Source organism: Malaclemys terrapin, chromosome 1 (genome assembly GCF_027887155.1).
Source record: "Malaclemys terrapin pileata isolate rMalTer1 chromosome 1, rMalTer1.hap1, whole genome shotgun sequence".
In the NCBI taxonomy this organism is placed as follows: domain Eukaryota; kingdom Metazoa; phylum Chordata; order Testudines; family Emydidae; genus Malaclemys; species Malaclemys terrapin.
Genome location: NC_071505.1, coordinates 230,385,306 through 230,399,711, shown reverse-complemented (window position 1 = coordinate 230,399,711; position 14,406 = coordinate 230,385,306). Strand labels below are relative to the sequence as shown.

General features: G+C 39.8%; 1 protein-coding gene across 5 annotated transcripts in view; it reads right to left on the bottom strand.

Annotated features, from left to right (window-relative positions):
• PPP2R3B (protein phosphatase 2 regulatory subunit B''beta) overlaps positions 1-14,406 on the bottom strand; it is a 100,491-nt gene that overhangs the window by 15,760 nt on the left and 70,325 nt on the right. For all 5 annotated transcript variants that reach the window (XM_054008707.1, XM_054008702.1, XM_054008686.1 and 2 more), the window contains 3 exons: positions 7,261-7,347; positions 6,627-6,783; positions 4,177-4,225 (listed from right to left, as the gene is read on the bottom strand). In XM_054008707.1, the coding sequence (XP_053864682.1) occupies positions 4,177-4,225; positions 6,627-6,783; positions 7,261-7,347 (293 nt within the window). The remainder of the gene's footprint in view (positions 1-4,176; positions 4,226-6,626; positions 6,784-7,260; positions 7,348-14,406) is intronic.

Sequence of the window (14,406 nt, the reverse complement as noted above, 5' to 3'; positions counted from 1 at the left end):
TATGGAATCTCCATCACTGGAGATTTTTAAAAGCAGGTTAACACCTGTCAGGGATGGTCTAGACAATACTTAGCCCTAGTCCAGTCACCTGTATTCATGGCAGAAGACCTCTTCAGGTCCCTTCCAGTCCTAGGATTATGGCTGCTTAGGCAGCAAGTGGGGCTGACATTTGAATTAAAAATACAAAAGTTGCACAGCATTTTGTAGCCTAATCCGAGTGTGCTTGGAAAGCAACAAAGGAAGAGTGACAATGATATGTTTTGCCAAAACATATCATTGTCACTCTTCCTTTGTTCCATTCCAAGCACTCTCGGATTGATATATATGACTGTCAAGCGATTAAAAAAAATAATCGTGATTAATTGCGCTGTTAATAGAATACCATTTAAATATTTTTGGATTTTTTCTACATTTTCAAATACATGGATTTCAATTACAACACAAAAAACAGTGTATAGTGCTCACTTTCTATTTATTTTTGATTACAAATATTTGCACTTTAAAAAATAGAAATAGTATTTTTCACTTCACTTAATACAAGTACTGTAGTGTAATCTGTCATGAAAGTTGAACTTACAAATGTAGAATTATGTACAGAAAATAACTGCATTCAAAAATAAAACCATGTAAAACTTCAGAGCCTGCAAGTCCACTCAGTCCTACTTCTTGTTCAGCCAATTGCTAAGACAAAAAATTGTTTACTTTGCAGGAGATAATGCTGCCCACTTCTTATTTACAATGTCACCTGAAAGTGAGAACAGGCACTCTCATGCCACTGTTGTAGCCAGCATTGCAAGATATGAATCTTTAGCACATCTGGCACGTAAATATGTCCCTTCATGCTTCAACCACCATTCCAGAGGATGTGTGTCCATGCTGATAACGGGTTCTGCTGGATAACAATCCAAAGCAATGCGGACTGACGCATGTTCATTTTCATCATCTGAGTCAGATGCCACCAACAGAAGGTTGATTTTCTTTTTTGATGGTTCAGGTTCTGTAGTTTCCTCAACAGACTGTTGCTCTTAAGACTTACGAAAGCATGCTCCACACCTCATCCCTCTCAGATTTTGGAAGGCACTTCAGATTCTTAAACGTTGGGTCAAGTGCTGTAGCTATCTTTAGAAATCTCACTTTGGTACCTTCTTTGCATTTTGTCAAAACTGCAGTGAAAGTGTTCTTAAAATGAACAACATGTGCTGAGTCATCATCCGAGACTGCTATAACATGAAATACACGGCACAATATGGGTAAAACTGAGCAGGGGACATACACTTCTCCCCCAAGGAGTTCAGGCATAAATGTAATACATACATTTTTTTAAACGAGTGTTATCAACATGGAATCATGTCCTCTGGAATGGTGGTCGGAGCATGAAGGGCATATGAATGTTTAGCATATCTGGCACGTAAATACCTTGCAATGCCAACTACAAAAGTGACATGCAAATGCCTGTTCTCACTTTCTGGCGACATCGTAAATAAGACGAGGGCAGCATTATCTCCTGTAAATGTAAACAAACTTGTTTGTCTTAGCGATAGGCTGAACAAGAAGTAGGACTGAGTGGACTTGGAGGCTCTGAAGTTTTACATAACTGCACTCAAAAACAAAACAATGTTATGTGACGGGGCAACGCCAGATGGCTATAGTAAAGTAGTGGAAGACAGATATATTAGCCACAGGCTAAACAAAGCCCTGTAACCAGGATAAGCAAATGGCAGCTGCTCAAGGTCAATTAAGACACCTGGGGCCAATTAAGATCTTTCCAGAAGGCAGGGAGGACAGCTAGATTGATTGGGACACCTGAATCCAATCGCATGAGTTATCTGCGATTGACAGCCCACATATTATATATATATATATAAATAAAAAATACTTTCTGAATTATTTTTGGTTTTACTTCCATTTCATTTCTGTTTTTATGCTGCACTGATAATTACAGTTTCTAAGCAACTTTGTGTCCTATACCTTCCAAAAGAGAACTTCGATTTTTACAAAACTGACCAATTAAGAAAATAATCAGATAAGTAGCCTTGCTTAGCACATTGTGAAATTTCTCCTGTACAGAATTCCTGTTTTTACTGGTCAAGACCCCTTTGCTAGCCCTCAGGAACAGCATGCATGAGAGATGCCAAAAAGCACTGCATGAGTGTGATGTTGTTCGAGCAGACTGAGAATTGTTCAACTGTTTTTTTTGGACAAAAAAATGCCAATTAATCAAAACTGAATTTTTCACTCAAACTTATTGGTTTTGTCATGAAGGTTTCAAGTATAGGTCAAAATAAGAGAGGCTATTCTAGAATAACCACTAGCCCAGTGGCTAGGACACTCATATGGGATGTAGGAGACCACGATTCAAGTCCCTACTCTGCCTGGTTCATGCAAGTGCCCTGTCAGAGTTCCCCCTGCCCCACTCTGAATTCTGGGTACAGATGTGGGGACCTGCATGAAAGACCCCCTAAGATTATATTCTACCATCTTAGATTAAACCTCTCTAAGGCACTAATTCCTTAGATTGATATTGCTGTCACTACCAAGTGATTTATACAAAATATTCATGGAAGGGTCACTTGGACTCCCTATCCCCAAAATATCCCCCCAAGTCCCTTCACCCCCTTTCCTGGGGAGGCTTGGGAATAAAATAGCAACCAACTGCCTTAGCAATGTGAGCACAGACCAAACCCTTTGTCTTCAGGACACTGAAATCAATCAGGTTCTTAAAAGAAGAACTTTATAAATAAAGAAAATAGTAAAATCACACCTGCAAAATCAGGATGGACAGTAACTTTACAGGTAATGAAAAGATTTAAAGCATAGAGGATTCTCCTCTGGACTCAGCTTCACAATTACAAAACAGAAATGAAACTACCTCTTTAGCATAGGAAAATTCACAAGCCAAAACAAAAAATAACCTAACTCATTTCCTTGCTCTACTTACAGTTTCTGTGGTTTTAGTTGAATTATTCCAGGTATGGTTTTTGGGAGATCGTGTACCTGCTGGCTTTTCCCTCCATCCAGAGAGAACAACCCACAAAACAAATCCTTCCCCCCCCAGATTTGAAAGTATCTTCTTTCCTCATTGGTCCTTCTGGTCAGGTACCAACTAGATAACTTGAACTGCTTAACCCTTTACAGGTAAGGCAATCCAGTACAGCTGCCAAGCATACATAAAGGTTGCTACCATTCTCCCTATATTCATGATATGCCCTAACCACCAGGCCATAGAGTCAGTCAGTCTCTTTCTCTCCTGTTGGAGCTGTTTCACTTTGTGTAAATCAGTAGTTTTCAACTTGTGGACCCCTGTGGGTCTGCAGACAATGTCTAAATTTCCAAAATGGCCCACACTTCCATTCGCTATTTTGAAGTGGTCCCCATCACTGGTGTAAATAGTTACATATTCATTGGGCCAAAGAGAGTGCGTGAGAGGCAGAATCAGGCAGAGCAGGGACTTGAATCCTGGTCTTCCATATCCCAAGTGAGCATTGGACTACTGGCTATTCTAGGGTGGTTCTCTCTTGTTTTTAAACAAAAAAAATCTGACCGGTCCAGTTTTCATTCTGATGCAGAACTACATGTTAAAACCTCAGTTTTTCCTGAAATTGAATTCTTGTTTTCTAGCCAGCCCTAGTCATCATAACTATTCCATGAGACAGGAAATACAAATGACCATAAAAAAAAATACTGAAGCTCCTATACGGTGTTGTCAAATGCACAAAGTACTCACACTTAAGATAAATTTTCTCTAACTTTAGTTATATTAACCTTATAACACTAGTAGAAAGATTTCAAATGAAAATTTGAGTTTCCAACTGGAGTCCCTTTAAAGTTTTAAATTGGCAAATGGAAAGATAAAACAGCAGAGAAAGCCAGGATTGCTTTTCACTTTCCTCCCAACCCAAATTAGATTTTACAAAGTAATGGTCAACATTGCTTTACCTTATTTACCAAAATCAAAGACCTTTGCACAGAGTTCATTGTGCACCAGCAACACAAAAATTCCTGTTGAAACAGTGGATTTTAAACGTTGGAGTGACAGTGCTGAATCCTTGAAATTAGCTTTAGATTTTCAGTGGAACTCAACTGTTCTGTTCTAGGACTTCATTTTCAATTTTTCATAAACAAGATTGACCATTAATTTGGATTACCTATATTTAAATCAGCATATAAAAAAGTTACCTTGTTACTGCTCCTGAAAATATCCTCTCTATCATCCTGTTTGATATAGCTGTGAAAGAGAAAAAATTATTAGAAGTATTTAAAGGTCATTTTTGTTTTATATTGTGTTTAGCTGATTAAATATTTATTGAAAACCACCTAATTACATAAATATAGAGGTATGTAAAACAAAAGATTATCTCTCATTAATCTTTGAGTGCCCATGGATGGGACCATTTGACATATACAGCCTCCAAAATTTGTCCAAATGGCTTTAAATTCTGACTTGAAGCACAAGTTCTAGGACAATAAATACACAGTATAATCCACTGCCTATTAGATCAGTATTTATTTAACAAGCATTGCCTTAACAAGTTAATCTTGCTTTCAAGGGTCTTTACATTTTAGAAGCCCTATAATTCATCAGCGCGCCAACCTGGAATTAGGAATTTTAATATACAAAGATAATACTTAACTGACACACAGTTTGGAGATACATGTTTTTATTCTGTTACCAATTCTGGTGTTTTACTAAAGATGAAGTGTCTTTGGTTAAATGATTGATCTTATTTGCGTAGTTTTATGGTGCTTTCTACCAGCATACTCTAAGTGTAATTTCACTACTAGAATATAAAACATATTACTAAGGAATTAATAGGCTTTAAGAGCTGTATGTTTTACAAACAATACTTCTACATTTCAAAGTTTAATATTGGAAAAGAGAACCAGAATTGCATCTGATTAACCTAACCATTGAAACCTTTCATTTCAAAGTAAACCCCCCCCCCCATGCTTCTGTAAAAGGCTAACTAGTCATACCTTGTCCTGTAGTATATATTTGTTTTTGCTATCACCAAACATTTCATAGATTATAAGGCTAGAAGGATCACTGTGATCATTGAAGTCTAACCTCCTGTATAACACTGGCTATAGGATTTCCTTGAATTAATTCCTGTTTGAACATATCTTGCAGAAAAACATTATGATGTTCTAAGGCAGTGGTTCTCAACTGGGGATACACAGACGTCTTCCAGGGAGTACATGGACGCATCTAGATATTTGCCTAGTTTTACAACAGGTTACATGAAAAGCACTAGCGAAGACAGTACAAACTAAAATTTCATACAAACAATGACTTGTTTCTACTCATCTATATACTGTAGGCTGAAATGCAAGTACAATATTTATATTCAATCGATTTTATAATATGGTAAACATGAGAAAGTAAGAAATTTTTCAGTCCGTGTGCTGTGACATTTTTGTATTTATGTCTGATTTTGTAAGCAAGTAGTTTAAGTGAGATGAAACTTGGGTACACAAGACAAATCAGACTCCTGAAAGGGGTACAGTAGTCCAGAAAGGTTGAGAACCACTGTTCTAAGGGACACCAGCAACCTATTCACTATTTATTCCCAGAACTGGGAGACACTCAGCTAGTTTGCTTCAGGGGAAAAAAGGCATGATACAGCTGAAAGCTGAAATCATAAAAATTAGAGAGGGAAGAGACCTGTTAGGCTATCATATCAATACCCCCTTCCACGTCCATATTTTTCCTTGCAATGTGTATGAGTGCTTGGTCTAGTCTAATTTTAGACTGACAGCAACAAGGAGACGGCCACTCCCTGTGGGAGACAACTGCGCCGTTGAAGACATACCTTACTTTACCACCTGCTTTTTAAGTGTAGGGCCAAAATTTTCAAAATGTGTCTCCAAAAGTTAAGCTGTGAAGTCCATATTTAGGCACCTAATAGGTAGTACTTATTTTCAAGAGTGCTCAGCACGCAGTGTCTCCTTTTGATTTCAGCTGAACTTAATGGGAATGGCAGACGTGCAGCAGTACTCAAGATCGATCCCTTCAACCTGCTTGCACCCATATTTTCTACTGTTCATGTTTAAACAGCTGTTACTTTTTCTTCCTGTTAAGAATGAAGAGGGAGTCATCTATAATATGTGATCAAACTTGCTTTTGCCTTTGCTGGTTTGTTGGTTCAAATGATCGTGACCAGCAGAAAAACATAGAAGTGTTCTCCTTCCTGAATGAAATATTGACTAAAAAGTAGTTAGACTTGAGTAGAAGCAACCCTATGGAAAAATATTTCCCTTCTGTAGGGCAATCAGAATGATGTCCCAGATCTTTTTCACTATGTGGGAGAGCAGGGCATATCAGATTTTGTTTGTAAGTGAACTTTCCAATCATGAGAGGAATGATTCCTTAAGATAACAATAGATGCACAGCCTCTGACAAAGTACTTCCAGAGCAGCTGTAAGATGTAAAGAGATATTTAAATTAGGCTCTTGGACAAATGTGCAGGATTATTGAATCCAAAACCACTGTAGAATTTGTGAATGCAGAACAGCCTGTAGCTGCTAGATATTCTTATAACTGCATATGAAGTGTGGTATAGCTTTTCAGTTAACTTTTACTTATGTTCTTAAAGTTAGACTGTTAAAAGTTGTCCCGTGTGTCATACCATGATCATTATGCCGGGCTAAATCCTTTGGATCAATATAGAGGTCATGGTCTGTATCCAGCTCCCAAAATTTGCAATAGATGACATAGAAGTGCTCATAAGAGAAGTACTCTGTCAGCTGGTTAATATCCGCTTCTTCCTCCAATAATGCCACATTCTATTATCAGGAAAAAGAAAATCTCATTAAAGAACCTGCAAGATGCCTGTTGGTCACAGCAGCAGCTGGAAGGATAAGTGAAAGTTCTCATATCATCAATGAGTGTCACTCATCTTAAAATAATTCCACTGAAAAACTGTTAATCTTCAAAGACCTTATACAACATATAGCATGCTAAGAGCAGATTTTAATAAACTGAGTTGAAAGCTAAGGTGCCAGAGAAAGCTGCATAGTAAGGACAGCCAACTTACTGCTAAGTGAGAGACAAATATAGCTCTGAACAACACAGTAATCTAAATTGAAACAGTCTTGTATTAATAATTGCTCCCTTGAGAATCAATGCACTTTAGTCTTCATTGATCTGGGAAGAAGCAAGAACAAATACCATCTTTACTTATGCCCTTTTAAGTAATTATCTTAATAAAGCTTTTAAATGAGCAGAAGTTATATCTACCTTGCAAAGTTTTACATAAATACCTGCAAAAAGCTGCTTTTCCTGAGTTCATTACACGTGATTCTTCCAGACCAAGACCTATTTACTGTATAAAATATCCTTTGTATAACCTGCAAGAGACAGACAAGTTGAAAGTCTACTTTTAACTACCTGAACTAAACACTATATTGTTCCAAGTCTTGGTTAAGAGTTTAAAAATAACTGGGTACAAATGCAAACAAACAAAAATATGAAATAAGGTTCTGCAGTCTACTGCTGTGTTCACTTCCCATTGTTTATTACTATTGCTCAATCTGCAGTATTTGGTCATCATTACCCTCGGAGTCTATTTTCCTCCTCTCTCCATCTGTTGAGGCCTGGGTCCATTCCTTTTTTCCCCCCCCTCTCCTTTGTCTTAGGCCTAGTCTTCACTTACCGGCTGGTCCGGCGGCACGCCATCGATGTTCTGGGATCGATTTATCGCGTCTGATTAAGACGCGATAAATCGATCCCGGAAGTGCTCACAGTTGGCGCTGGTACTCCAGCTCGCCGAGAGGAGTACACGGCGTCGACGGGGGGAGACTTCCGGCCGCGTCTGGACCGCAGTAAGTTCGGACTAAGGTACTTCGAATTCAGCTAAGTTATTAACGTAGCTGAATTTGCGTACCTTAGTCCGAAGTCCGGACTAAGTGGGGACCAGCCCTTAGTGAGCTCATCCTCCTATTGTTTCAGATACTACCTTTCCAGACATTATTTCCAACTCTCTCTCAACTAAATCTACAGATATCACTTAGACATCCTTCAGGTGTCTCAATATCTTCAATTCAGTGCCACAAAGCCATACGTATTTCCCCCAATCCCTCTCCAGCTGTCTATCTGTACTGAACTCCAGCACCTTTCTATTCTGCCAACATTCTTTTCATATTCAGTCTTGACAAATTCTGCTACTTCTGCATTACCAAAATCCATCTTTTACCTCACTATTCCCATTGCTAAAAAACCCTGGAAAAACCTTAAAATTGTCCATGTCCAGGCTTCTCTTGCCTCAACTACTGTAACTTTATCCCTGATCAACTTTCGCACCTCTGTCCAATTTATTCAAGAACCCCATTGCTGATATCCCCTTCCTCTCTAATTACGCCCACCAACTCATTTCATATATCCCTCTCTGGGTTTCTGCCTTTTACTCCATCACATTCAAAACCTCCCCCACTACATCCACAACAGCCTCTTTCCTCATGCTTGCCAACCACCTTTTCCCTTCCAAATCCAGTCTTCAGATCTAGTACATCCAAGATACTAGTTCTACCCACAGCAAGGATTCTATTGATGATGTAAATTCGTGTCTTAATTTTACAAATGTAAGGGTTATCACTTATCCATTACGCCATCCATGTATATAGTGCTTTAAACATAAGACAATATTTCAGCTCTCCAGGATCTTAAAATCTAAATTAGGAAACACAACTTGTTTATCTATTTACACTGTAAATTTAGGTTTGAAAAATGCATAACATATTTCCTGGTTCAAAGAGTTTACAATTTAAGCTAAGCAAGATAAAGACAGGATATAGAAGAGTAGGTCAGGAAAAGAATGTGGTAAGAGAATTATTTGAGAAAAGGTAAGAAGGAAAAGTTGGTTAGATACTATAAAGTACATGTATCATCCACTTTATACTTTTAAGTTAAGAACAGTCTTAGAAGCCTACTGTAAAAAGGTTCAGTCCAAAGAATATGAGATTTTTATTTCAGACTACACTACTAAAAACATTACCTATCTGGCAATGAAACTCGAAGTTCCAAGTTATAAATCCATCTGTTACTAAAATAAAGGGATGTCAAAAAACCCTATGAAGCAGTCCATCATACTTCCATATCAAAATGAAATTGGCTTTGAGTTATGAGTAAAGGGTATTAAGGGAGTTACTGATATTTTAATCATGAAATTTTACATACACATTATATATATATATACATATATACACATATACATAGATAGATAGATAGATAAAGCTGCAGCACACAGCAAGCTCTGCTGCTCTTACTTTGAATAGGAACAGCTGGTTTGATAAGCCTAGGAAGGGGAATGGCCTATCTTACCTCTGAAACTTAATTAGTTCAGTCTTAATTGTGTGTTTAGGGACAGCCCATTTTTGGCTTAAACTACAAAGCAATTTTTTTCTGCCAAAGTTTTGCCTTAGCTTTGCAGTTTAATCCATCTGGACATCATTACCTCATCTGTTACACATCTAACCTAATTGCCTTCTATGATGAGATAACTGGCTCTGTGGATGAGGGAAAAGCAGTGGATGTGTTATTCCTTGACTTTAGCAAAGCTTTTGATACGGTCTCCCACAGTATTCTTGCCGCCAAGTTAAAGAAGTATGGGCTGGATGAATGGACTGTAAGGTGGATAGAAAGCTGGCTAGATCGTCGAGCTCAACGGGTAGTGATCAATGGCTCCATGTCGAATTGGCAGCTGGTTTCAAGCGGAGTGCCCCAAGGGTCGGTCCTGGGGTCGGTTTTGTTTAATATCTTTATTAATGACCTGAAGGATGGTGTGGACTGCACTCTCAGCAAGTTTGCAGAGGACACTAAACTGGGAGGCGAGGTAGATACACTGGAGGGTAGGGATCGGATACAGAGGGACCTAGACAAATTAGAGGATTGGGCCAAAAAAACCCACACAACCTGATGAGGTTCAACAAGGACAAGTGCAGAGTCCTGCACTTAGGACGGAAGAATCCTATGCACTGCTACAGACTAGGGACTGTATGGTTAGGTAGCAGTTCTGCAGAAAAGGACCTAGGGGTCACAGTGGACGAGAAGCTGGATATGAGTCAACAGTGTGCTCTTGTTGCCAAGAAGGCTAATAGCATTTTGGGCTGTATAAGTAGGGGCATTGACAGCAGACCGAGGGATGTGATCGTTCCCCTTTATTCGACATTGGTGAGGCCTCATCTGGAGTATTGTGTCCAGTTTTGGGCCCCACACTACAAGAAGGATGTGGAAAAATTGAAAAGAGTCCAGCGGAGGGCAACAAAAATGATTAGGGGTCTGGAGCACATGACTTATGAGGAGAGGCTGAGAGAACTGGGATTGTTTAGTCTCCAGAAGAGAAAAATGAGGGGGGATTTGATAGCTGCTTTCAACTACCTGAAGGGGGGTTCCAAAGAGGATGGAGCTCTGCTGTTCTCAGTGGTGGCAGATGACAGAACAAGGAGCAATGGTCTCAAGTTGCAGTGGGGGAGGTCTAGGTTGGATATTAGGAAACACTTTCACTAGGAGGGTGGTGAAGCACTGGAATGCGTTACCTAGGGAGGTGGTGGAATCTCCTTCCTTGGAGGTTTTTAAGGCCCGGCTTGACAAAGCCCTGGCTGAGATGATTTAGTTGGGAATTGGTCCTGCTTTGAACAGGTGGTTGGACTAGATGACCTCCTGAGGTCCCTTCCAACCCTGATATTCTATGATAACTGGTCTAAAAAAACCCAAAACTGAATGTTTGCTAGAGACAACTGGACAAGTCTTAAAATTTGGGTCTCTAAAACAAACCAGAGCAGAGAATGAGTAAATAGTTTGAGACTTGTTTCATTTACTATGCTCAAAAAGTCACTTGCTGCTGTACTTTTTTTTTTTTTTTGATTGTGGGAAGGAAAAATTGTGCAAAATAAACATGAAACTGTTGAAATTCTAGAGATAGGTTTAATTCCTATGGAAGTTGCCTACACAACTCTTGTATCAGTACAAATACTGTTTCTACAGATTAGCGTTCTATTAGCCTAAAAATTATGTATCAGACCTTACTCCTAGACTGAGGGCAATTATTTTAAACCTCTGGCCAGCAGCTGGGTCTGCCTCCCTCTGAAGTATTGCTCAGATAGCATCTTACCCAGAAGTGGAAGTGCAGCAGCAATTAGATTTCAATATTTAATAGTAAATTGGTGAGAGAATCCACTAAAAACTCTAACCTACAACTTTAATTATGTGAAGACAACATCCTCCAGACACAGCTTCCACCCAGCAGTAGGATCACTGAAGTTTCTTAAACAACTCCCATTCAGAATACATTTAAATACAATACTTAACTAAAAGGGAGATCAACTGATCTATTTGTTATCATTCAGATAATTACAGGGCTTAATTTCTTTAGAAATCTGTAGTGGTCAGCAGATGCTCTTTCTTCTAAACAGGAACAACAGTGTAGATAGTTTTCTTTAAATTCTTTAATTAGTGGACTGGTGTTACAGTTCCCTTTTCAGAGAGAAAGTTCATAGCAGTTTGGGCTTCTTTTCTATGAGAAGTTCTTTTAGGGGCAAAAGTAAGTAGTGGAAATTTCATTAGCTATCCCTACTGGCCAACTGCTAAGATGAATTTGTCAAATGTTATTTCAACCCAGGCCTCCCTAAGTAAATATGTTCCTCAGCTAAAGCAAGGATTGGGGGATTAGAGGATTTAGCTGCTGCAGCCCTCAGAAGGAACAGCAGTTTTTCCACAATTCAGACAAACCAGGCTCCAATACAGTTACTTAAGAAAGATCCCCACAGTTGACATATTTCCTTCTTTCTCCCCTTGCTTCCACCATATCTTCTGAGAAATAATTCATCTAGGAATTGCTATGGCCTCACTGGTAAGAGGCAAAAACTAGCTCTTAGCAAGAAAAACCCAGCAAACAATTACAGTGTCAACTCTCATTAATTTATTGAGAGTCCCACAACTTTGCCACCTGTTGGAGGAGCTCTTGTGATGACATGAAGAGTTCCTCGCCTTGTGTGACTTGGGAGCAGGTGCCTGCACCAACTCCCCACTGCACCATCCTCCAAGCTCTTCTTGCCACTCACCCACCTTGGCAGTCTTCTTGTGGGGACCTGATTGTTTTGATCCACCCCTCCCTGCTGCAGGCTTCTGGAGGTGACTGACTGACCTGCATCCCCATCTTTTTTGGCAGGCTACCACGGGGGCGGTTCTTTCCTCATGCTAGACTGCATAAGCTGGCTCAGAAGTAGAACGCTCAACCCCCAGAGCAGGCTATCCCTCTGAAGGTAATCCATTATGGACAAGGGGAACACCCACCCACCACAGCACTGAGAAAAGGCTTTTGCCAGGGACCTGCCAGGAGGCCCCTGCCTCCTATACATAAGGTGTCAACTGGGGAGGAATCCCTTTCTCCCCCGCACACCCCTGCTGCCTCATCTTATGAAGGGTAAAGCTGAGCCCTCACGCCCCCTCCCACTTCACCCCACTACTATGCAGATAAATCTGAGCCCTCTTACCCCCCCCCCCCCAATCCCCTGCTGCTCTGGGGTGCAGCACATTGTTTTGTTGAGGCATTTTGATATACCAGGTCTGCAATGGCTACACACTTCCTCTCTCAGCAGCTTGAAGCAGTATTGGCCCTCATTGCTCAACCCCCAACAGCACCTCCACACTGCCTTTCCGCAGGGCTTCTCCTGACCAGGAGTTAGAGGGTGGGGGTATGGTATTAAGATTTCAGCATATTCCCCTACATCCTCCAATCCTGAGAGCTTCCTGCAGGAGAGAACAGGAGCAGCAGCAGGCACACAAGGTAGGGGGGCACCAACTGACTTTAGGAGGGTGTGGGGGAGGAAAAGGATAATAGAAGCAGCTAACTTTTGAGAGAGAAGTAAAGTTTCATGAAGCCCCAGGTGCAACCCTTCCTTGTTGGTGAGAAAGTCACTAATGTCGCCCACATGTCTCCCGTCCACATTCCCAAGTAGTGGCAGGGGACTATATTGGGGAGATTGACTTTTTCACATTGATGAGAAATGTCACACACGGAGATGTGCAAATTTTGGCAGTTAAGGGAGCAGGTGGCTGTCTTGGACTGGGAAGGCAAGAGCTAGGGAGTGGAACACCACCACCTGCTCCAAAACTGCATAAAGCCAAGAGTAACTGCAAATGGGGACAAAGTCGTCTTACTTTTGCTGAATATGCAAGAGTTTGCACTACAGTGCTTCTAAAACACACTGCAAGTAGGCAGTGGGGTTCAAAAATCAGTAGACTGAACCCCGCAATTTAATCTTCTTAAAGGATCTCTTAATTTTTAGGCCAATCATTTTGGGGGTTGATCCATAATTTTTGAACTCTTGGGGCTGGCAATACTACTACTGGTCTGTTGGCAATGTCTATTGGAGTGGGGAGGATGAACCTGAAGACCGTCAACTCTGGACTAGAGTATGAAAGGTGCAGAACCAAAGTTAATGTCTCAAAAGAAAGACTTCCAGATTAAATTTGTGTTACAGCCAACTGTAGCTTATGTATACTGAATTAATGGCCTTAATTTAGTTCCCAGAGGATGCTTGTTAAACCCAGTCACTGATGCTTGCTGAAAATATATATATATATATTTTTTAAATGGAATGCCCTTTGGAGGGATCTCAGACTCTGAAGATTAAAGGACCGAATGAGCACAGTCTGAAGCAACAATCTCTAGAGTTTGTCAAGTCCAGATCAGTAGTTGAGGGAAATTGATAGAACAGTTAACTGCTATTCATATAGCAGTTTGTGGACAGAAAGATAACTTTAGTCACAGGAGCCTAGAGCTGCAGATCTGGAACTTTTCATGTATACAATGTTCAATTAAAGGAAAAATCCTTGAACTGGGAAGGTGCAAGTAGCTAAAAAAAGGTTTAAATTCTATCATGATTTCTTTACAATTCCATAATATTGTGGAGAGCTTATATATTATCTACTTGATAAATCTGAACTTGAAATAAAGCAGAAGTCATTTAAAACTTTTAGGCTTTTTTCATTACGAAGTCCAAATCAGGGTCAGTATTCTAACCAGCCATACATTGAAAACCATTGAAAATAAGCATCCAAGTTAACTAAGTAATTTGCTCTTCAGCAGAAATACATAAACATGTTCCACACAAACCATCTCCATTCAGTATTCCTCATTTCAACTGTTATTCAGTAAGCTCTTCTAACACCCTAAAGTATAAAGAAACCTTACAACTATCAGTTGCCATGACAGATGCTCTTCCTCCCACTACCGTGTCTCCTGAAGATTTGAATATACTCAGTATCATGCACTAGAAGCCTGGAAAGTTGAGATCAGCAGAATACTTGTCTCTGGAGATAAATCCATTGTGAAAAGGATGGTTTTACATATTTCAATTGACCTATTAACTAACAGTTAAATTGTATAAACAAAGTAATTTTTCTAAATA